General features: G+C 34.5%; 3 protein-coding genes across 6 annotated transcripts; 1 reads left to right on the forward strand and 2 right to left on the reverse strand.

Moving 5' to 3' along the window:
* Positions 1-184: 184 nt before the first annotated feature.
* Positions 185-9,122, reverse strand: LOC105214120 (probable multidrug resistance-associated protein lethal(2)03659). 2 transcript variants are annotated; one of them, XM_054235104.1, is made up of 10 exons: positions 8,238-9,113; positions 5,510-5,595; positions 4,934-5,093; positions 4,490-4,862; positions 3,683-4,422; positions 2,709-3,566; positions 2,131-2,639; positions 1,287-2,065; positions 808-1,224; positions 185-753 (listed from the first exon to the last, which is right to left on the reverse strand). In XM_054235104.1, the coding sequence occupies exons 1-10, from the start codon at positions 8,312-8,314 to the stop codon at positions 673-675; spliced, it is 4,080 nt and encodes a 1,359-aa protein (XP_054091079.1). In that variant the 5' UTR covers positions 8,315-9,113; the 3' UTR covers positions 185-672. The 2 variants fall into 2 exon arrangements, with proteins under 2 accessions (XP_054091079.1, XP_054091084.1); XM_054235109.1 differs by lacking the exons at positions 185-753; positions 808-1,224 and having other exon boundaries at positions 1,880-2,065; positions 2,135-2,639; positions 8,238-9,122.
* A 2,739-nt stretch (positions 9,123-11,861) lies between these two features.
* On the forward strand, positions 11,862-13,249 carry LOC105214116 (transmembrane protein 256 homolog). The gene is made up of 3 exons (XM_011187340.3): positions 11,862-12,059; positions 12,132-12,431; positions 12,558-13,249. Exons 1-3 carry the CDS (start codon positions 11,964-11,966, stop codon positions 12,699-12,701), a joined length of 540 nt encoding a protein of 179 aa, XP_011185642.1. The 5' UTR covers positions 11,862-11,963; the 3' UTR covers positions 12,702-13,249.
* A 758-nt stretch (positions 13,250-14,007) lies between these two features.
* On the reverse strand, positions 14,008-23,325 carry LOC128919726 (probable multidrug resistance-associated protein lethal(2)03659). Of its 3 annotated transcripts, none has more exons than XM_054235116.1 (11): positions 23,182-23,325; positions 21,461-21,615; positions 20,533-20,618; positions 18,680-18,839; positions 18,236-18,608; positions 17,481-18,169; positions 16,443-17,375; positions 15,862-16,373; positions 15,018-15,796; positions 14,531-14,947; positions 14,008-14,413 (listed from the first exon to the last, which is right to left on the reverse strand). In XM_054235116.1, the coding sequence occupies exons 2-11, from the start codon at positions 21,535-21,537 to the stop codon at positions 14,375-14,377; spliced, it is 4,065 nt and encodes a 1,354-aa protein (XP_054091091.1). In that variant the 5' UTR covers positions 21,538-21,615; positions 23,182-23,325; the 3' UTR covers positions 14,008-14,374. The 3 variants fall into 3 exon arrangements, with proteins under 3 accessions (XP_054091091.1, XP_054091098.1, XP_054091100.1); XM_054235123.1 differs by having other exon boundaries at positions 14,008-14,444; XM_054235125.1 differs by lacking the exons at positions 14,008-14,413; positions 14,531-14,947 and having other exon boundaries at positions 15,625-15,796; positions 15,866-16,373.
* Between the last annotated feature and the right edge of the window lie 1,118 nt (positions 23,326-24,443).

Here is a 24,443-nt window from a genome sequence, read left to right on the forward strand (position 1 = left end):
AGTATACTAGTATTGCCATCCGTTCGTATGCCAATGGGTTTAAAGTTCTCCTAGCTTTCCATCGTGCACAGACAACTTTGTATTGCAGACTTTGAAATACTATTTGAATTCTAATTGTAAAAAAAAATTATATAATATCTTGCATTTAGAAGCTACAATCTGACTAAGTGAAATTCAATTGAAATCATATTTATTTTATTTTTTATTATTAAGTTGATTTTATTAAATTTTTCTAAACTAATTTATAACTAATGTTTATTTGTGCTGAAATTGCACATATCAATTTATTATTATTTATGTTTGTAAATGCCTCTAAGTAAGTGAGTAGATTTGTAAGTCTCTCAAAAATATAAAAGTACATATTTAAAGCTTTCCTTAATACAGAACACTATGGATTTTAATCTTCCCAAGACACATTCGGAAGCTTTCTATATTGAAAATACATTTTTCTTAAAATTACTAATTATTGTAAAATCCATTAAGCGCTGGCATAGCACGTTTACATTATTTATTGTCCAATGTTAGTAGAATAATCTTCTTTTTGATTGCCATCAAATGCTATGAATTATATATATTTTTGGCATAAGCACTTTTCATGTTATCTAATGAATGGCAAATTAAATGCGCAACTTCTAGTTACAAATGATAGAAGTTAAACTAGTATCTTATTTATTATAATATGGAAACATTTCTGAGTAAACACTTGTACTTCTGTGCAGTTTTATCTTTCAAGCGCGGATTCTGCTCATAAGCCTGCAAAACAACAATAAAAATTAACAAATCATCTCTGTTGAGAGTTTACTTTACCTTTCGTGCCACCATAAGTAGATTATCGAATGAACTATTGCCTGTTTGCTTGACCATGTCATAGAATACTTTAGATTCACTTTCCGTCAACAATTTATACGGTGCGTCGAATTCCACAGCTCGTCCAGCGTCCATTACCAGCACCTTATCCGAGTCCATTACAGTGTGCAAACGATGAGCAATTGTGAGAACCGTGCAATATTTGAATTTATTTCGTATTGTCAATTGTATGAGTGCATCAGTCTGTGGATCCACATTTGCCGTTGCCTCGTCCAGCACAAGAATTTTATTTTCACGCAGTATTGCACGTGCCAGACAAACCAACTGCCGTTGACCGACACTGAAATTACTACCACCCTCTGAGATTTTACTCTGTAAACCACTCGGGAGTTCGGCTACAGCATTTTTCAGTTCCACCTGCGAGTCAAATATTTACAAGGTTTTAAAAACAAAAACTAAGAATTAAAAAAATCGCTTACTTCCTCAAGCACACCCCACAACTTGGCATCGGAGTATTCGTCGAAGGGATCCAAATTGTAACGCATTGTGCCCGAGAAGAGCACCGGTTCTTGTGGTATAATTGAGATTTTACTGCGCAAATCATGCAAGCCCAACTCCTCAATATTTCTTGTGTCAATATTGATGGAGCCTTCATTGTAAGACAGCCGAAATAGTGCATTGATGAGCGAAGATTTACCTGCACCTGTGCGTCCTACAATACCCACCTTCTCTGAGGGTTGTATTTCGAAGTTTAACGATTTCAACACACGATCCGATTTCGGATCGGGAAAATAGCGAAGACTAAGCTCATCAAATACTATTTTACCCTGTTCGGGCCATGTTTTCGGTGGTTTTTTGTTGGGTTTACTTTCTAGTTCACCTTCAGGTTCAATTTCTTCATACTCTATCAAACGTTCTACACTCGTCATGCTATTCTCGAGCTCAGCAGACTGTCGCATACCCCATTGCACCATACCTGTTAAGCCCATGGCTTGAGTCACTGCCAAGCCGACATCGCCTCCATTGTCAGGTGAGGAAACTAAAAAGCTCAAAATAGTAACAGTTATGTAGAGTGCACAGAAACAGTCGAGCCAGTAACCAAATGCCCGATTTGTTATCAAAAACATATAATAGCCGGAACTGTGCAAATCTTGGTAATTGTCAAATTCATTTATCAGCATCTGCTCAGCGTTGAAAGCGCGTATCGTCGGTAGACCGTTTAGGGAGGCGCTCAAGTGTGAATATATTGGCGAACGTGCTGGAAAGCATAAATAGTTTAGAATATTGTAACTGTTTTATACTAATTATTTATAATGAGCTTACTAACTGCTTCAAGACGTTTCACATCACGCGACGTGGTTAAGTAAAATGAGCGCATTAAATAGAAAATGAGCGCCAGTACACCCGTCACCAGGAGATTCATTGGATTCACAATGGTAATTACAATGACAATGCCAAACAAGCTCAAAAAATTCTGTATGACATCCATCATGACCCACGGCAGCAACTCATCGACTTGCCCCAAATCCTTTGCGAAACGATTTAGTATGCGACCAGAGGGGTTTGTGTGGAAGAAGTACATTGCCGCACGTGTGATGCCACGGTACATTGCATTGTGCAACTCCGTTGAGGAAAGCATCGTCATGGTATTGAAGAGCAAACTCCGTCCGATCGCAAACACGATAATGGCCAAAATAATGCTAAAGAATATATAAATATCCATTGGATCAGTATTACTATTCAGTCGTGTATCGCGCGCATCTGTGGCATTAGTAACATTTATATCGAATTCACGCGCTTGACTAACTAGTTGTTGCTCATTTTTATTAACCCTGTGGAGAAGCAGTCATTAAAATAGTACTATTTAACTGAAAGTTAAAGTAAGTCCGCAATTAACTTACCAAAGCGAGACGTAGAAGTCGCCAGTAGACCCCAATATCTGGGCGCCTACACAAAAAAACGCTGTTATAAAGAAAAGCATATACCCGCCACTGACACCGAAATACTTTTTATATAGTCCCCAACCAATTTTGCCCATCTCACGCTTCTCCTGTACTTGTAGTGGCGAGTCAGCTTCTTCATCGATCAACGAGTCTGCTATCGACTCGTCCATTGAGTTCATCGTCACAGTGCTGTTCTGTCGATTCATAATAACTTGAGATGACTTGCTCTTCACTTCCGCACCGCTGTCATCATCATGCTTACTACTCTCTTCTGGCGCTGTCAGTAAATTCGCAAAATCCAAACCACTACTGCGCATCGACTCATAGGTGCCCACAGCATTGACTTTGCCCTTATCCATTATAACAATGAGGTCAGCGTGCTCCAAGAATTGCAACTGATGCGTAACTAACAGGACAATTTCATCTCGTAGGAAACCACGCATACACTGGTCGAAGAGATGGCGACCGACGTGTGTGTCCACAGCGCTTAGCGGATCATCTAACAAGTAAACGTCGGCTTTGCGGTAGACTGCGCGCGCTAAACTAATGCGAGCCTTTTGCCCACCGGAAAGCGAGGCGCCGCGTTCACCCACTATCGTTTTGTCGCCATGAGGCAGCAGCTCGAAATCGCGTTCCAACGCGCACTTTTTCACCACAGTGCGATAACGATGTCTGTCCATTGGTAAACCGAAAAGTATGTTCTGTCGGATGGTGCCAGTGAACAACCACGGTTCCTGAGAGGCGTACGAGTAGGTTCCGTGTACGGCAATGGAACCCGACTCAGCAGACAGTTCGCCAAGAATAGCTTGTATTAAACTAGAGAATGTGGAAATTATTAAAACCAAGTGACCAACTATAATAACAGTAATTACTTTTGCAAATTTCATTTTCGTTGGTATGTTAAGTCTAACACTATTGTCAATTACTCGTACCTTGACTTTCCGGAACCCACCGGTCCAATGACCGCCACTAGTGTGCGTGGCTTCACATTCAAGTTCACATTATTCAGCGTATACTCGACTGCTGTGGGATCCCATCTAGCTTTCAGATCACGTATTTCAATGCCAGCTTCTTCTTGCGCTCGCTTCGGCGTTAATTGATTCGTTAACTTCACGTTGCCATTCAGGTCGTCTGATTTTTTAGTTTTATTACAACCATTTGCCGAAATTCTCGAGTTATCGCCAATTTCTTTGTATAATAAATAATCTTTTATACGCTTCATAGATACAAGCGTTTCTGAGATTTGTTGAATACCATTTGGAAAGGCCACAACCATTGTGTTACGCAAAATGCTGTAAAAGGCAGTGATAACGAAGGCTTTTTCGGCGGTGAGAAAATTTCCCAAAAGCACATAGCCCACCAGGCTGACGAAAACGGATACACGCGTCATATACAAAGCGAACGATTGCAAAATACCTCGTATGTAGTTGACGTTACGAATGGCTCTCATTTCCTTGCGACGTACAAACTGTATCATTTTGCCGAAGGGTTTCTCCCACGCATACATTTTGATCACCTGTATGCCCGAAACAATCTCGTTCATCATGCGCACACGCTCATCGGTCCGCAAGGCTGTGCGCAAACGCAGCTTCGACGTCATTTTGCCGAGAAAGGCTTGCAGCGGTATGAATAACAACATAGCTGCGACACCGAAAAGCGAGGCGACGCCGATCTTAAATGTTTATACATCAATTAAAATTAGGGTTAAACTAAAAATTAGTGTGATTTCAAACACTCACCTCTCTGTACATCAGCACGGCTACAACGGCAATCTCTATAGGTCCCACCCATAACACGTGTATGTGCATGATGGACGTGTCCAAGCGACCAACATCGTTAGATATCAGGTTAACTACTTGACCCGTTGTGGTACCGCCCAGCGCAGTTCTGTTCAAACGCAGCGCCTTCCTATAAATCAGATTACACATGGCGAGACGCACCTTCATGCCAATGTGTTGTATGCCCAACATATAGGGATGCCGAAAGAGAACATTTATGGCGTTGCAGAGTATCACACCCATGGCGTAGATATATGCGGTGTATTTATCATCTTTATTCGTGGGATTCGCATAGTAATTAACTAAACCACCGAGAAATAGTGGTTGTGTGACGCTTTAAACAAATACATAATAACATAGCGATTTAAGTATAGAGAGTAGAAGAGTCTTAAAATGTTATCTTACCGAAGTCCTATTTCCAATGAAAATAGTAGTAATCCTAAAGCTAAGAATTGCAATCCAAATACGCGTATGACAGCTAAAAGCAAGTTGGGTTCTTTGTTTTTAAGGCGCTTCTTCGCAATCTCCTCTTCCCAAGCTGCATTTAATTTAATACCAAGCGTTTCTGAAAACAAAATACTAAAATGTATCTCATTCGTTGACTTAAGTTAAGTTGACTACAGAGTTTCATCAACTTCGACTCGAACTATCCAAAAAATTGATTTTTTTAGCAAAATCATTATGAGCGTCTTAAGATTATTTTACAGTTTTTGAGTAAATAGTTCTTCGGCTAATTTCTTTTTATAGTCTCAGTCGTTTTGACGATGACTTTTATTTGTCTTCCTTTCGAATCAACTAGACCCTAAGCAATCTCTGCTTGAGATATATTTTCATAACATTCACTACATATTTCTGGCTCAATTGATTAATATTAGGTATTATTTTGGACGTAACCTAATTTTATTTTATTGATACTAACTTTTCTAAAATATTTGATGGAATCCCTTATTTTATATACATCTACATACATGTAGGTCTCACCTGATTTGTGTTCATTCAGTGCTTTGTAGAGATCTCTTTCGTCAAGAGTTTTTTTACGTCCCTTAAAAAAGATCGGTATAGTAAAGCTAAAAATAAATAAAAAATAAATATAAATAAAAAACAAGTAAGGAAAGGCTAAGTTCGGGTGCAACCGAACATTTTATACTCTCGCAATTTATTGAAGAAATTTTAATAAGATAACACCCAAATTTACCTATAAATTCGGCACAAAGTTTAATAGAATAACGAAAATCGTCCTATATAGTGTATGAGGGCTGAGGTAATTCCTGAACCGATTTCATTCATTTTCACCAGCTAGGTACACTATATCCAAAACTATACATGCACTTAATTTCGCAAAGATATAGTATCTCACATATTAAACAATACATATATGTAGATTAAAGCCCACCGTATTTTTGAAAAACCTATAATTAGGCATATGGGACCTAGGAGATGTTATTATCCGATTTTAATAATTTTTGGAACAGAGACACACTATTAGAAGAAAACAATTTCCTCTGAATTACATTAAATTATCTAAGAGATTTACCAATATTTTCGGTTAAAATTTATCTGGGGTCTTGAAAAGTTATAGTCCGTTTTCGACAATTTTTTCTCAAGTGAAGCCAGAAATGATATGTACTATTTGTGTAAAGTTTTATTCCGCCATCTTCATTGGTTCCTTATGTATATATTATAATGTGAAGGAATCAGATGGAGTTTAAAATTGAGTTATATGGGAAGTTGTCGTGGTTATGAACCGATTTCATCAATTGAAATTCAATTCACGTGTGTCATCAGGGTGTCAAGAAAGTATTATATACCGAATTTTATTGAAATCGGTCGAGTAGTTCCTGAGATATGGTTTTTGACCCATAAGTGGGAGATGCCACGCCCATTTTCCATTTTGTAAAAAATCTGAGTGCAGCTTCCTTCTGCTATTTCTTATGTAAAATTTAGTGTTTCTGACGTTTCTCGTTAGTGAGTTAACCCACTTTTAGTGATTTTCAACCTAACCTTTGTATGGGAGGTGGGCGTGGTTATTATCCGATTTCTTTCATTTTTGGACTGTATAAGGAAACGGCTGAAAGACACGACTGCAGAAAGTTTGGTTTATATAGCTTTATTGGTTTGTGGGTTATATACAAAAAACCTATTTGAGGGCGGGGTCACGCCCACTTTTCCAAAAAAATTACATCCAAATGTGCCCCTCCCTAATACGATCCTATGCTCCAATTTATTTTCATAACTTTATTTATGGCTTAGTTATGACACTTTATAAGTTTTTGGTTTTCGCCATTTTGTGGGCGTGGCAATGGTCCGATATTGCCTATTTTCGAAAGCAACCTCCTCAGGGTGCCATTTAACTCGTCTCGTCACCCTGATCATTTTGATATATATAACCCTATATCTAACTCGTTTAGTTTTATGACTTACAAACAACCTTTAGGTGAACAAAACTATAATACTCTCTTTAGCAACTTTTGTTGCGAGAGTATAATAATTATTAATGAAATGAATATAGTTAAAATAACGCTGAACAGCAAAATTGTGATTTTTCCATATTTACAAGGCTCAAAACAAGATATACTAGATAATATGTATGAATATATTATTTCACAATATGAACTATAAATGTCTAACGTCACTCGCTTAAGAGATTTATTTATTTATATACTTATGTTTGTCTGTCCAAGTATGCTTTTGTCACAACTGAAGCTTGTCATAAATCTTTATAGATCTTGGCCAACATCTCTCACTGATAAAAACAGTTATCAACTTATAAGCTTGTAGTGAATTTCCACAGTCAATAGGTTTAATAAAGCCAATTTTATATGTTAAAGGCGGTGTATTCAATTATTGTATTCCACGCTTATTGCATTCATTAAAATGTATTATTACCTACATGTATGTAAATATATATTTAATTGTCAGATAATGTACATATGTAGGCACGTTTCGTCTATCCAGATACATACACATTTTATTTATGCTTTAAGCTTGTACTTCTTTTTTTGCTATTTTAGAAATACATATATGTACATACATATATACGAACAGAACAGGTTGTTAAAGAACAATGATTTATGCTTTCATATTTATATTGTGTTTTCATGCAATTTAGTGAAGTACTTATGTGTATAACTAAGGATTTATTGATGGAGGTTTAATAGAAGAAAAAACCCGAGGACATGGTCTGAATGTTTGAGTGATCTATAACACTATATCTATAACAACTATACGTCAAAATCGACTTTTTCTGGGTATTGGACCAAATAAATTTTTTCCAGGAAATTGAGAATTTATGAATTTTTATACATATTTCTTCTAATTCAAAGATATATAATACACCATTGAATTAAGAAGAAAATTTATCTTGTATCCTCATTTTAGATTTTATATTAACCATTTCCTATAATTAATAATATTTTTTAAATAATTTTTTCGAACTTCGAAGGCAAATATTTCGATTTTGGAGGCAACCTTCGAAAATTAGACTACATACGTTTTCGTAATTAAATTAAATAAACTAATGATATTCAAAACAAATTGCACTGAGAACGGGAAGTATGGACAGACAGTTATTATATAAGATAGATAAAATGTCAGATGTCAGTCAATTATACAATAACAATATTCACGTTTGCCTACATAATTAGCAATATTTTATATAAAGGCAGATTTTTTGCAATCACAATAGTTTTAAATTCAACACAACACTTACCATAATAAAAGCGCGGATAACGGATTAGCGCGAACGCGCGGATTTTCCGGCAATTCGTCGGCCTTTATGGACTGCATGTTGCAATGGCTGAGACTAATTCCTTCTTCTACGTTCACTTATCAACTAACACTATGCACATTCATAACACGAATCTCAGTATTTGCTGAAATTTAATCAAATGTTTGTAGATAGTAAGGTATTAGCAGACTAGTGGAAAGTTTAGATAGCGTTGCAGAAGTGCTTATGTACATATATGTATATATGTATGTGTATGGCTGATATCATAAAATAAGATAACTTCATTGTTACACAATACCAGCATTTGGTGGTATTTGCGTACAATTTATAGTTATTTTCCTGCTATTCACATGTATGTACATATGTATGTAAGTCGTAGGTGACATGTGGTGTTATGATGATAAGTTAAATGCGATTGTACAATCAATGTAATTTATTGCTTATGCCAATCTGTATGTTCATACATACATACTTGCACAAATATCTATTCAAATGTATGTTATTATACATATAAGCGTTGTATATAATACATGCATTTCATTTGCAATGAAACTAACACCGTCAGCAGTTTCTTTTATATTTTGCAAATGCATTTAAAATGCTGAAAACCACTTAAGTTTACACTTTACGACTCACAGTTGTTTAACCAATTACATTTACATAAAAACACAACAATTAATATTATAAAATAAATTAAAACGATTTTTTCATTTATTTTTTGTCTTTGGACTGTTTGAATTGCTTCAAACTACAGTATTTTTATTTCTATATTAAGATATAGTCGACTTTTTTTAGACTGTCTATTCTTATGAAGGAGTTCAGAGTGCGACTGTATTTGCAGAATTATGCAAAAATATTATTTTATTGAATATAAATTCCTAAAAGCACGAAAATTATTCACAATTGATCCACTTTTCACAGTATTATAATGCCTTTACCATATCTAACAATGCACGAAGTGTGGTTTGGCTTCAATTTATTGCAGTATACTCTCTTAAATCGGTGCCAATGACTTGCGAATTTTGAACACATATATTTTTCAGCGAGATCTTAAAAAAGTTTTATTTTTCACCAAAATTTAGTTTTGCCGCGAATGTGATTGTTGTTTTAATTTGAATCAGATGCTATATGCAGATATAAATGTCAAGGAGACATAAGCACCATACGTTGGAAATTTGAGCAACTGATTAACGACTTTATTAGAATTCAAACAAAACATAACAAATGCATTTACATGTATGCAAACATGTGTATACATATATAACCATTTATACAGAATTTCACAACCGATACTCAGCCATATCACAAACGCATGCATGCCACACTTAATTCACATTGACACCCGCACTCGTTGACACATGATCATATATCTATGTTTTAGAGTATAAAACTAGATCTTTTGAAATATATCTTCATATGTACAATAAGTAAGTGCGTATGTATGATTATATCATGATATTTTTTGTAACAAAGCACACTGGTATATTAAAAAATAATTATTTTATGAAAAGACACTTGCATTGGCATTGTGCAAATATCAATATTTAATCACTCAATCTGTTCAAACTGCTTAACGTTTACTCTCTGAATTGTAAACAAATATACAAATATGTATATTAAAATTTTTGATAATTCACTATCAATTATAGCACTATGCCTACTTCGAACAATATACGACAAGAGTGGCGATCGCCAAAGTTACGAGTTCACCGCAAGAAACTAGACAGGTGTGTCCGCATTGGCGCTGCAGACACGACTAAACTGATTTGAGAAATATTTAATGTAAATGCTTGCTCGCGTACGGTCTCCAGCGCATTTGTGCTCATTTCGCGAGCAAAAAGTTATAAACGTTAGAAAAAAGTTTAATGAGCATAATATACTAATAAGTTGGCGGAAAAGACCGGTGAGTCCCCAATATAACGCATTGCATATAGGTAAGCCGGTATTTTTGTATTGAAAACAATTGAACAGTTACGAGCTAACTCATAAAGAGATATATTTCTTATTACTATTTGTTGTAACACACAGGCACATGTGTAAATTATTAAAGTGTTGGAACGTACTCATAGTCCAGACAAAAAAGTTTTAGCAAACTATATTATAGTTATAGCGAATATATTTACTTTCTGAATGACACATACTTTAACTTTTTTTTTTAAATGCACTTATAAATATTAACATTCGAGATTTAAAAGATTACAACTTTTTTTCAAACCGAAATGGATTCAAATTATTGAAATAATTTAATTAAATGTGAAAATAATCTAAAAAATACGGTTCACACATACTCCGAATTTTGCTGTCTTTTTTTTAATTTTTACATAAAAATAACAAATGCCAAAAACAAAAAACACTTTGTTGTCTATTTTGTAATTGATTAAATGAGCACAACTTTATTTTTCCCTCTCTCGCTCTCTTTCTTTATATGAAGTAGTGAATTTGTTTAAGTTATATTAAAAAACCTTTGATTTGATTTCCAATCATATCCGCTTTATTTTATATTATTATATTTAAATATAAAATTTATTTACTTTATTAAATTAAATTTAATACATATATACATTTGAATTCACATAACTTTGCGCCAGTTCCAATGGATGTGAGTGGTATAAATATTCATATAAATATGTATCTAACGGATTAATTAAACATTATTGGTCAGTCGAGTACAATTTTTATTTTAGCTCGTCATATTATCGTTTTTTTTTTCGTTTCTTGCTTAAATGCCTACAACCGATATCCATGCTAATATGATATTACATAAATTGCGAATTCATAAATAGTTGATATAATACGTTTAAGCGTTCACACACACACACATATGTACGTACACTCCAAAGTCGAAAGTCACTGATCGCTGTCGAAAATAAGTTTTTTAATAAACCATTTGGTACTCACCAAATTAATATTATAGTCGATATATTTGCTGTTTACTTATAACTATTTATTTAACTTTTTTATCCAACTTTTTTCATAAATAAGTACATCTACATACATACATATGTACATATGAATAGACATAACAACTAAAGGCACAACTTTGGTTTATGCAATTTGTTGATGTTTAAAATGTAGCAATTTACAACTTTCTTTAGTTTAGTATTAGACACGCTACTCACTTTTAAATACATATAGAAATAACTGATTATTTAAGGAATTAGGGAATCTTTTTAATTAATAAATTAACAGTAAACAAAACACAACACGAAAATGAGGGGAAACAAACAGCTGATTTTTTTATCAAATGTTATTGGGGAATGTTATTGCATTGGAATGGAAATGACATTGAAAGTGTGTGTGTGTAGCTATGTATGTTCCTCTTCCCATTGCTTAACGTTGATGGAGTACCAATTGAATTTCTTTATTCTATGCAGTGAAGTTCTGCTTCATTTCCTTCTAACGGTAATATTCACTAATTTCAAGAGCAATATATTTCAAAACCAGTATTTTATTTTCCTTCCAAACAACAACATTTATTAATCTTTCAATTTATAAAATAGTAGAATGCTAAACAAAAATTCTATTAATTTTCAACACCCGGACATATTTTTCGTAAACACCCTGTGGTTTGTTCCTATATATATTGTACACAAAAAATGTATTGAATTTTCGCAATAACAAACCGCAGCAATAGCGGCTTATCAATTAGTAATTTACACCAACTTTTGCATAAAATTGTAAACAAAAGGTACAAAATCTTAACAAAAAATGTCTTCATTGGGCGATTCTGTTGGTTATTTAATTTTTGGCAATCCAATTAGCCAAGCGTTGCTATCGACTGCAGCGGGTGTGATTAAAAGCACAGTAAGTTGAGAAACACAAGACATTCTTCCGCTTTCAAAATAATTATAATAAATGAGTTCCAACTAATGTTAGGAAGCGCTTTTGCCACGCAAATTGCCGGCACCGAAGGCAAATATATCCGCACCACCACCACCGCCTGTGCGTTTACCATTATGGGAGCTGGCTGGCAGGCAGTACAATTTCGTGCGACTCGCGGGTTTAAGTGGTGCAAGTGCTGTGATTATGGGCGCCTACGGCAAGCATATTTTTGCAAAATTTCCCAATTCAGAAGACAAAACAGAGGCTAGGACAGTTTTCGAAACCGCGAATCGTTTCCATTTTCTACATTCATTCGCGCTTTTAGCGATGCCTCTGGTGCGCAAACCTTTGTTGGTAAGTATGATGAAAACTGCGAATGTCACGTTTCTTGGTTGACATCCTGTGCAAAATTTCGTTAGCTTTTAATTTTAATATATTTTTTTTATTAAAATGAATTGTAATAATTTTCATTCATTACAGACCGGCTCCTTGATGGCCGTGGGTACTTTACTGTTTAGCGGTGTTCTCTACTATCGCGCCTTGACTGGCGATAGAACTTACATACCGATGGCAACATGTGGTGGCTTTTGCCTTATCACCGCTTGGCTCACGCTGATCTTTTAAGGCTGCGTGTTATTTATGGACACCATTAACTTACTGTCTTTTCAATTCATATGGATATTGCATATCACTTTGGCATACATATATTGTTAAGATTTTGATTCTATAATTTATTATTTAGTTTATTGAAAATCTCTTAAATGAAATCGCGTTAATGTTATTATTATTAATATATTTATTGAAGCAAGAATTTTGCTTCGCCCACAATAGTATGGATACATGGCGTAATACATTTATTTAGGTATTTATTTATTATTATTTTTAATCTTTGAGATTGTTATTTTTGAATTAATTCTTGCTGCCTACAATTTAATTTCCAATTTGAAGTAAGTAAATTATATAAATGCGTTTTGCATTTTGTAAATATTTATTATAGCGTTATATATGTATGTACATATGTATGCATCTATATATGTATATCTAACGTTAACAACTAGTACTGGTAAAATCAGCGTTTACTGGAAGAATCGATGTCGTTAATAGTTATAAATTATTATTATTATAGCAATGTATGATTTTTAAATGCATACTCAAAACTACATATTGTACAATTTGTTGTTTGTTTTGCGGCTGCGCACCAATTACAATTTCCATAAAAGTATTAAATTTACAATACAACATTATTAATATTTATTATTTTGTATATGTACGATATAATATGCGTTATATTTACACAGTTTCATAAGAAATCTGAATGCTACATTCTTCCTAGAACATTTTCTTAAGAACACTAACCGAAGTTTTTGAAATTCGGTCAAGTTTTCGAGACATTAGGCACTGTACACGTCCAGTAATTTATAATTTGGGGCCTTTTCCTTGCTTTGGTTCTAGTATTTCCTTATTTTTTCAATTAAATTTTACCCATTTTACACTCTTTATAGGATTAAAGAAATCATTGTAGATTATAGGACCCTAGTTGGACCAATTCAAAAAAATATTGAACTGAAGTAAAAAGTAATATGTTATATTTATTTATTTATTTATTTTCAATGTGTAAATTGTTTCTTGACCAACTGTACATAAAACTAATTTCACTAACTATGCAGACGTATATTCTTTCGTAAATCACAAATTTATACTTCAATAATATTGTAGAAAAATTAAGCCTCTCTATGCTGTCGAAAAGAGCAGTACATGAAAAATTTATGTAAGAGTGTTTGAAAACAAATTGTCTCAGTTTCCATATATTTTTTGATACAATTTCATTTCGATCTCGAGTATACTTACTAAAGCAATTAGAATAACCATAAATTTACGTTAGTAATTTCTCACTTCTGTTTATAGATATGTAGAGTATGCAAATTTCAAGTAAATTTTCTGCTTGCAATGGCTAGCATATAATATTAGCATTCGTATAGATATGTATATACATGTTGTCTCGTTGAACTCACACACATCTAAATACTCGCATACAAGCGTCTTAATTACTTTTCTATACAATTATTTACCACCACACCACGTGTACATTAGGTACTATATAAAAATAATCCCCGATATGATAATCTACGTGTTTCGTTCCCATTTAAACCCCCATTGTTCGGGTCCTGCTATCCAAGAAATTTGTGATGCGTCGCACCGGTGAGAGTTTATTGTATACGCGAATTAGCAGGATATCTGATATCGGCTCTAAAATCTTAAGTAAATACTAATTTGAATACTTTCGGTATGGGGAAATGTCAAGAATCCTTTTTCGCGCGCAAATTCTCCTCATGCGCCTGTAAAAGGAAATAAATTGAAATAGAAAAACTGAGAAGACTTCTCAAAATAAATTTCAATATCTTCTTAATATAATTAATTATTGATTTTATTTACGAAATATGCGGAATGATTACCTTTTGTGCCACAGCCAGTAAATTGTCGAAAGTGTTATTACCCGCCTGTTTGACCATGTCATAAAATATCTTTGTTTTGCTTTCAGTCAACAACTCAAATGGAGACGCGAACTCCACCGCTCGTCCAGCGTCCATTACCAGCACCTTATCCGAGTCCATTACAGTGTGCAAACGATGAGCAATTGTGAGCACCGTGCAATGTTTGAATTTACTTCGTATTGTCAATTGTATGAGTGCATCAGTCTGTGGATCCACATTTGCCGTTGCCTCGTCCAGCACAAGAATTTTATTTTCACGCAGTATAGCACGTGCCAGACAAACCAACTGCCGTTGCCCGACACTGAAATTGCTACCACCCTCAGATATTTTAGTCTGTAAACCACTCTGCAGTTCGGCTACAACATTCTTCAGTTCCACCTGCAAACCAAATATTAATTTATATAGATAGTAAAAAAAGAACAAAGTATTTAAAAGCAAAGAAACATACTTCTTCAAGCACACCCCATAACTTGGCATCGGAGTATTCGTCGAAGGGATCCAAATTGTAACGCATTGTGCCCGAGAAGAGCACCGGTTCTTGTGGTATAATTGAGATTTTGCTGCGCAAATCATGCAAGCCCAACTCCTCAATATTTCTTGTGTCAATATTGATGGAACCTTCATTGTATGACAGTCGAAAGAGTGCATTGATGAGCGAAGATTTACCTGCACCTGTGCGTCCTACAATACCCACCTTCTCGGAGGGTTGTATTTCGAAGTTTAAAGATTTCAATACACGATCCGATTTTGGGTCGGGAAAATAGCGTAGACTAAGCTCATCAAATACTATTTTACCCTGTTCGGGCCATGTTTTCGGTGGTTTTTTGTTGGGTTTACTTTCTAGTTCACCTTCAGGTTCAATTTCTTCATACTCTATCAAACGTTCTACACTCGTCATGTTATTCTCGAGATCTGCAGACTGTCGCATACCCCACTGCACCATACCCGTTAAACCCATGGCTTGAGTCACTGCCAAGCCGACATCGCCTCCATTGTCAGGTGAGAAAACTAAAAAGCTCAAAGTAGTAACAGTTAAGTAGAGTGCACAGAAACAGTCAAGCCAATAACCAAAAGCCCGATTTGTTATCAAAAGCATATAATAGCCGGAACTGTGCAAATCCTGGTAATTATCAAATTCATTTATCAACATCTGCTCAGCATTGTAAGCGCGTATCGTCGGTAGACCGTTTAGGGAGGCGCTCAAGTGTGAATATATTGGCGAACGTGCTGGAAAGCATAAATAGTTTAGAATATTATAACTGTTTTATACTAATTATTTATAATGAGCTTACTAACTGCTTCAAGACGTTTCACATCACGCGACGTGGTTAAATAATATGACCGTATTAAATAGAAAATAAACACCAGTACAGCCGTCACCAGGAGATTCATTGGATTCACAATGGTAATTACAATGACAATACCACACAAGTTCAAGAAATTCTGTATGACGTTCATCATCATCCATGGCAGCAACTCATCGACTTGCCCCAAATCCTTAGCGAAACGATTTAGTATGCGACCAGAGGGGTTTGTATGGAAGAAGTACATTGCCGCACGTGTGATGCCACGGTACATTGCATTGTGCAGCTCCGTTGAGGAAAGCATCGTCATGGTATTGAAGAGCAAACTCCGTCCGACCGCAACCACGATAATGGCCAAAATAATGCTAAAGAATATATAAATATCCTTTGGATCACTATTAATATTTAGTCTGGTATCGCGCGCATCCGTGCCATTAGTAGTAACATTTACATCGAATTCACGCGCTTGACTAACTAGTTGTTGCTCATTTTTATTAACCCTGTGGAGAAACAGTCATTAAAATAGTACCATTTAACTGAAAGTTAAAGTAAGTCTGCTATTAACTTACCAAAGAGAGACGTAGATGTCGCCAGTAGACGCCAATATCTGGGCACCTACACACAATAACGCTGTTATAAAGAAAAGCATATACCCGCCACTGGCGCCGAAATACTTTTTATATAGTCCCCAACCGATTTTGCCCATCTCGCGCTTCTCCTGTACTTGCTGTGGCGTGTCAGCTGCTTCATCGTCTGCAATCGACGCTTCCTCTGAATTTATCTCACGCTTCCCCTGCACTTGTAGTAGCGAGTCAACTTCTTCATCGTTCAACGAATCTGCTATCGACTCGTGCATTGAATTCATAGACACAGTGCTATTATGTCGATTCATAATAATTTGAGATAACTTGCCCTTCACTTCCGCATCACTGTCATCATCATGCTTACTACTCTCTTCTGGTGCTGTCAGTAAATTCGCAAAATCCAAACCACTACTACGCATCGACTCATAGGTGCCCACAGCACTGATTTTGCCCTTATCCATTATAACAATGAGGTCAGCGTGCTCCAAGAATTGCAACTGATGCGTAACTAACAGGACAATTTCATCTCGTAGGAAACCACGCATACACTGGTCGAAGAGATGGCGACCGACGTGTGCGTCCACAGCGCTTAGCGGATCATCTAACAAGTAAACGTCGGCTTTGCGGTAGACTGCGCGCGCTAAACTAATGCGAGCCTTTTGCCCACCGGAAAGCGAGGCGCCGCGTTCACCCACTATCGTTTTGTCGCCATGAGGCAGTAACTCGAAATCGCGTTCCAACGCGCACTTTTTCACCACAGTGCGATAACGATGTCTGTCCATTGGTAAACCGAAAAGTATGTTCTGTCGGATGGTGCCAGTGAACAACCACGGTTCCTGAGAGGCATACGAGTAGGTGCCGTGTACGGTAATGGAACCCGATTCAGCTGGGAGTTCACCAAGAATGGCTTGTATTAAACTGGAAAATTGATAAATAGTGGAAATTATTAAAACCAAGTGATCAACTATAATTATAACAGTAATAAATAAACAGTAGTTACTTTTGCAAATTTCTTTTTCCTACCTTGACTTTCCGGAACCCACCGGTCCAATGACCGCCACTAGTGTACGAGGCTTCACATTCAAGTTGACTTTATTCAGCGTATACTCGACGGCTGTGGGATCCCATTTAGCTTTCACATCATTTATTTCAATTCCAGCTTCTTCTGTTTCTGTTTTCTTAGTTTTATTACAACCATTTTCCGAAATTCTCGAGTTATTGCCAATTTCCTCGTATAATAAATAATTTTTTATACGCTTTATAGACACACGCAAATCTGAGATTTGTTGAATTCCCATTGGAAACATAACAACCATTGTATTGCGCACGCTGATATAAAAGGCAGTGATAACGAAGGCTTTTTCGGCAGTGAGAAAATTTCCCAAGAGCACGTAGCCCACCAGGCTGACGAAAATGCAACCACGCGTCATATACAAAGTAAACGATTGCAAAATACCTCGTATGTAGTTGACGTTACGTACGGCTCTCATTTCCTTACGACGTACAAACTGTATCATTTTGCCGAAGGGTTTCTCCCACGCATACATTTTGATCACCTGTATGCCCGATACAATCTCGTTCATCATGCGCACACGCTCATCGGTATGCAATGCTGTGCGCATACGTAACTTCGACGTCATTTTGCCGAGAAAGGTTTGCAGCGGTATGAATAACAACATAGCTGCGACACCGAAAAGCGAAGCGACGCCGATCTTGAATGTTAATATATAAATTATTTTAGCGTTAAACTAAAAATTAGGGTATTTATAAAAACTCACCTCTCTGTACATCAGCACGGCTACAACGGCAGTCTCTAAGGGTCCCACCCATAACACGTGTAAGTGCATGAGGGACGTGTCGAAGCGACCGACATCGTTAGATATCAGGTTGACTACGTGACCCGTGGTGGTACCGCCTAGCGCAGTTCTATTCAGACGCAGCGCCTTCCTGTAAATCAGATTGCACATGGCGAGACGCATCTTCATGCCAGTGTGTTCCATGCCCAACATATAGGGATGCAATAAGAGAACATGTAAGGCATTACAGAGTATCACACCCATGGCGTAGATATATGCGGTGTATTTATCATCTTTATTCGTGGGATTCGCATAGTAATTGACTAAACCACCGAGAAACAGTGGCTGTGTGACGCTGTCAACAAATATATAATAACATAGCGACTTAAGTACAGAGATTAGAAGAGTCTTAAAATGTTGTCTTACCGAAGTCCAATTTCCAATGAAAAAAATAATAATCCTAAAGCTAAAAGTTTCAATCCAAATACACGTATGACAGCTGAAAGCAAGTTGGGTTCTTTGTTTTTGAGACGCTTCTTCTCAACCTCCTCTTCCCAAGCAGCATTTAATTTAATACCGAGCGTTTCTGAAAACAAAGTTTTAAAATGTATCTCAATCTCAATCGTTGACTTAAGTTATACTATTTCATCATTATTATCTTAAGATTACTTTACAACTTTTGAGTTAATACCACTATGCATAAAAAGTATTGAGTTAAGTTCAGCTAATCTCTTTTTATAGTCTCAGCTGTGACTTTCGTTTGTCTTTCTTTTACTAACTAGACCCTAAATATTATCTCCTTGAGACAGTCACTATAAATACGATTTATAGTCTAACATGGGTGTGGACTTAGAGCTTTACCGACTTTATAAAAATACTAAGAGGGAAAAAATTTTAGGTTCTTTTGAATCTTGTGGGGTTTTAAACAAGCATAATCATTAAGGGGGGGTAAGGTTTGACAACTTTTTTTTCATTATTTTTTTTATTTTTTTCTTGAATCATCAACATCTCAAGAATATTGTGTTAAAATTTTAGGTCATTCGGAGAAAAACTAACGAAGTTACAGCAGGTTGAATAACGGTACCTCCAGCTACCTGCGCTGAGTGTACAAAACTTTGATTCGATTTTCCCAAATATGTCATTTTTAAAGTCGGTGACCAGCCTACAGAAAAAACTACTGCATCGATCTTTTTGAAATTTTGAACAAATATTCTACATATATATATAATTTTTCTATAATTTTTTATAATTTTTCAAAAATTTTAGTTACTAACAATTTTACAATAACAAATAGGTCGATTTTTTCGTCTAAAATCGTCATTTTGGCTTGAAAATGGTACCAAAAATTGTAAAATTGTATATTTTGGTTTCGGATGATCCAGTGATGGTGTAGGCTGGTCACCGCACAAACACTTTTTTTCGAGGTGCCTGCAGAGATCGACGATAAATCCGTAATTCCTCGCTATTTTTCGATAAAACTTTTTTTAATTATCCTTCAAATGTTGTACTTTCATATAATAATAAGTAAAATAAACCAACAGCAATAATTTTTTCTAAAAAAATTCATGAAAAAAGGTATTTTCTCGACGTAACAAACCTTACACCCCCCCTTAAGGGTAGAATGAAGTTTTTTTTGCTTCTACAAATTTGCACAAATGATACACTATAGTAGGTTCGATCAAATTGTTTTGTGTGGTTATAGCGACAAATAAAAGAAGAAATATTTTTCAGGACATTCACTACATTTAATTTTATTGATACCAACTTTTTTAATACAGTACTTTTCCGAAATAACGAATATTCGTTTTAACGAAAACCGTTTCTAACGAACAAGCAAATTTGTTACATTGAGTACCTTTAATAACGAACATCGGTGATTTGTAAGTACTCGGTTTAACGAACAACATGAAGAAGACATATGAAGAAAGAGAAAAAATCAAATAACATCGAATGAAATTTAAAAATAAAACTTGAAAAAATCAAAAAAAATGTGCAAATTGAAAAAATTTTGAATTTTACAAAAAAGCTTAAAATTATTGATCAGCACCAAATAGAAGTTTTTTAACAAATAATTAATAAAACATTTTATTAAACTGCAATTTACGGATATTTAACTCATTTTTATTGAAAAACATGCCTCTAAGTGAGTACTCGAATTTACGAAAAATTCGATGTAACGAACAGGCCTGACAATTAATGTGTTCCTTATTTCGGAAAACTACTGTATTTGATAGAATTCCTTATTTTATATATGTATATAGATTTACTAGCACTCTCACCTGATTTGTGTTCTTCTAGTGCTTTATATAGATCTCTTTCGCCAATAGTTTTTTTACGTCCTTTCAAAAATATTGGTATAGTAAAGCTAAAAACAAAAGAGAAAAAAATTATGAAAAATTAATTTTAGTTAAAATAACGCAGAACAGCAAAATTGTGATTTTTCCATATTTACAAGGCTCAAGGTAAGATATCCATAGATAATATGTATGCCTATAAATGTATAAAGTCAATTGCTTAAGACATTTATTTATTTACATATACACACATATACATATGTATGTACTCATGTATGTCTGTACAAGTATACTTTTGCTACAACGGAATCTTGTCGAAAATCTTTCACGATAACTGATAAAAAAACAGTTATCAACTTATATTATTCGTAGTGCATTTAGATTAGATAATAATTTATGTTTTAAACTATTTTGTATTTTTTGGTATTTTAGAAATATGCCTACAGAATTGATTGTTAAAGAATTAAAACTATTTCTGATATGAAATTAACAAGCTCGTCAAGCTTCATAGGGATATCCCACTATTGCCTTACATAGAAGAAAACACCAGAGTACGCGGTCCGAATGTTTAAGTGATCTATAACTAGATCAAATAAATTATAATATTCTAAATGCTGTGACGCATGTATTTAGTAATTTTTTTTTTCAAGTAAAAATTCCATAGTCTTAATATTGACTGAACCTTCGTACTAGTTATGTTTTTGAATAACACCATATCTTGAGCATCGATTTGTCGGAGTTGTAACTCTCATCATACTACTAGATCGCTTGCACAGACTACGAGAAGTATGGACAGATAATTATTATATAAGATAGATAAAATGTCAGATGATAACAATTATGCTACAATATTCATATTTGCCTACATAATTAGCAGTATTTTATATAAAGGCAGATTCAACACAACACTTACCATAACAAAAGTGCGGATAACGGATTAGCGCGAACGCGCGGATTTTCCGGCAATTCGTCGGCCTTTGTGGACTGCATGCTGCAATGTCTGAGACTAAATCTTTCTTCTACATACACTTATCAGCTAACCCTTCATAACACGAATCTCACTATTTGCTGAAATTTAATCAAATGTTTGTAGATAGTAATGGTATTAACTGACTAGTAGAAAGCTTAGACAGCATTGGATTGCTAGTCTATAAATGGCTGATATCTGAAAATAAGATAACTTCTCTGTTACACAATACTAGCATTTGGTGGTATTTGCGTACAGTTTTTATTTTCCTGCTAACTGATATTTATACACAGGTATGTACATATGTATGTATGAAAGTCGTAGGTGACATGTACTGTTATGACGATAAGTTAAATTCGATTGTACAATCAATGTAATTTATTGCTTACACCAATTTGTATAGACATGTACATGCCCAAATATTAGGTCTACAACTTTGCTTCCGCCGTTTCTAAGGTCAAGCACTGGTCGATTAAATCGATTAAATCGTTTTATATCGATCTTGAACATTTGTGTCAACATTAACCCAACAAAATATTTGTAAAGATCAGTTTGCAAACTTATTCTCAACTAAAAATGTCACTTCTTGAGCCGAATTCTGGACATTTGCACGGAATACGCATGCTGCCAGAAAGATGGTCAAAAGTAGTAGCTGGCGACGGCCAATATTTTGAATAACATTTTTGTAACCGTTTTCATACATAACAAGCCTTAAATTTACAAAAAAAAAAAAACGGCGGAAGCAAAGTTGTAGAGCAATATATATACAAATACAGATGTGATTTATATAATACATATATTACATTTGAGACCAAGCAAACTTAGAACATCAGCAGTTTCTTTTATATTTTGGAATTGGAATTAAAATGCTAAAAATCACTTAATTTTACACTTAACAACTCAGAGTAGTTTAACCAATTACATTTACATAAAAACACAACAATTAATATTATAAATAAAATTAAAACGATTTTTTATGTATTTTTTTCTTTCGACTGTTTGAATTGCTTCAATCTACAGTATTTTTACTTATTTATGTATTAAGAAGTAGTTGACTCTTTTCGAGAATTGTTTCTCATAAAGGAATATGATTTGGAGTGCGGCTGCATATGTAGAATTATGTAAAGATTTTTGTATTAAATTTATATTCTTAAAAGTACGAAAATTGATCTCAATTGATCCACTTTTCACAGTATTATAATGTGTTTACCATATTTTGGCATTAACAATTAAGGTTTGGCTTAAATTTATTGCAGTGTAATTTTGTTTTTAAATCGGTACCGTTGATTTCCGAACTCATATTTTTTCGCCGTAATCTTAAAGAAAAGTAATTTTTGCACTAAATTTTGTTTTCCCGCGCATGTAATAACTTTGTTGAATCAGATGCTATGTGCAGATATAAATGTTGGAAATTTGGGCAACTAATTAAAGACTTTATTAGAATTCAATCGATGATTTCATATTTTTTGTAAGAAAATAAATTAGTATATTAAAAAATAATTATTTTATGAAAAGACATATGCATTGGTAAACTATTTGTGCAAATATCAATATTTAATCACACAATCTGTTTAAACTGCTTAACGTTTACTCTTTGAATTGTAAATCTACAAATATATATATTAAATTTTTTGATAATTCACTATCAATTATAGCACTATGCCTACTTCGAACAATATACGACAAGAGTGGCGATCGCCGAAGTTACGAGTTCACCGCAAGAAACTAGACAAGTGTGTCCGCACTGGCGCTGCAGACACGACTAAACTATTTTGAGAAATATTTAATGTAAATGCTTGCTCGCGAATGGTCTCCAGCGTATTTGTGCTTGTTTTGCGAGCAAAAAGTTATAAACGATAGTAAAAGTTTTATGAGTATAATATACTAATAATTTGACGGAAATATAACTACCAAAGAGTTACAGTTCTTATTGCTATTAGTTTTAAATACTATGAATGTATACAAGTAATAATGCAGCAATACACCATAATCTACAAAAAAAAAACTTTGGTTTAGAGAGACTCCCGAGTTACGGAAGGTAATTTGTATGAAATTTTACTTCTGCTGCCAATTCAAGGGTTCGAGTTATGGAAAACATCGAGTTATAGCAATATAAAAAAAAACAACGTTTGTTTTTTTTTAAATAGATAAATATTCATATTATCGAAACATTTAATGAAATGTGAAAATAATCTACAATACAACACGGTTCACACATACTCCGAATTTTGCATTTTTTTTTTTAATTTTTCCATAAAAATAACAAATGCTACACTATGTTGTCTATTTAGTAATTCATTAAATGATCATAATCATATTTTCCTCTCTCACTCTCTCTCTTTATATGAAGTAGTGAATTTGTTTACATTGTGTTAAAAAACTTTGATTAGATTTCCAATCTTACCCGCTTTATCTTCAGTAATTTATTTATTTGAAGACACATACCTAGGCACCAGTTCCGATCAATGTGTGTGTCAGTCAAGTACAATATTTTTATGCTCTCGCAACAAAGTCGTTAAGAGAGTATTATAGTTTCGTTCACATAACGGTTGTTTGTAAGTCATAAAACTAAACGAGTTAGATATAGGGTTATATCATAAATGTATATCAATATATCTGTCCGTGCAATGGATAACTTGAGTAAACATTAAGACGAAACTTAGTACACTTGTTCCTTGGAACCGTGGGACAAAATGGCAAAAACTAAGCCATAAATACAGTTAGGAAAGTAGTATTTGGTACGAAGGATCACATTATGTAGCGGCATACTTGAACGTAAATTTGTTTGAAAAGTAGGCGCCCCCAAACTTTCTGCAACCACTTACTTTACGTCCCCATTATACTCATAAACATATTTGAAATCGGTTAATAGCCACCGCTCATACAAATGTTAGGTTGAAAATTACTAACATCAGAAACACAAAATTTT

Source organism: Zeugodacus cucurbitae, chromosome 2, assembly GCF_028554725.1.
Source record: "Zeugodacus cucurbitae isolate PBARC_wt_2022May chromosome 2, idZeuCucr1.2, whole genome shotgun sequence".
Lineage (NCBI taxonomy): Eukaryota > Metazoa > Arthropoda > Insecta > Diptera > Tephritidae > Zeugodacus > Zeugodacus cucurbitae.

Coding starts and splice junctions, on each gene's coding strand:
- LOC128919726 (XM_054235116.1), bottom strand. CDS start 21,537: ATGCAGTCCACAAAGGCCGACGAATTGCCGGAAAATCCGCGCGTTCGC. Junction 17,376..17,480: donor GTGGGTTCCGGAAAGTCAAG/GTAGGAAAAAGA, acceptor TCAATTTTCCAG/TTTAATACAAGCCATTCTTG. Junction 16,374..16,442: donor GACATCTACGTCTCTCTTTG/GTAAGTTAATAG, acceptor GTTTCTCCACAG/GGTTAATAAAAATGAGCAAC.
- LOC105214120 (XM_054235104.1), bottom strand. CDS start 8,314: ATGCAGTCCATAAAGGCCGACGAATTGCCGGAAAATCCGCGCGTTCGC. Junction 5,094..5,509: donor ACTGAATGAACACAAATCAG/GTGAGACCTACA, acceptor TTTTGTTTTCAG/AAACGCTTGGTATTAAATTA. Junction 3,567..3,682: donor GTGGGTTCCGGAAAGTCAAG/GTACGAGTAATT, acceptor CACATTCTCTAG/TTTAATACAAGCTATTCTTG.
- LOC105214116 (XM_011187340.3), top strand. CDS start 11,964: ATGTCTTCATTGGGCGATTCTGTTGGTTATTTAATTTTTGGCAATCCA. Junction 12,060..12,131: donor CGGGTGTGATTAAAAGCACA/GTAAGTTGAGAA, acceptor AACTAATGTTAG/GAAGCGCTTTTGCCACGCAA. Junction 12,432..12,557: donor TGGTGCGCAAACCTTTGTTG/GTAAGTATGATG, acceptor CATTCATTACAG/ACCGGCTCCTTGATGGCCGT.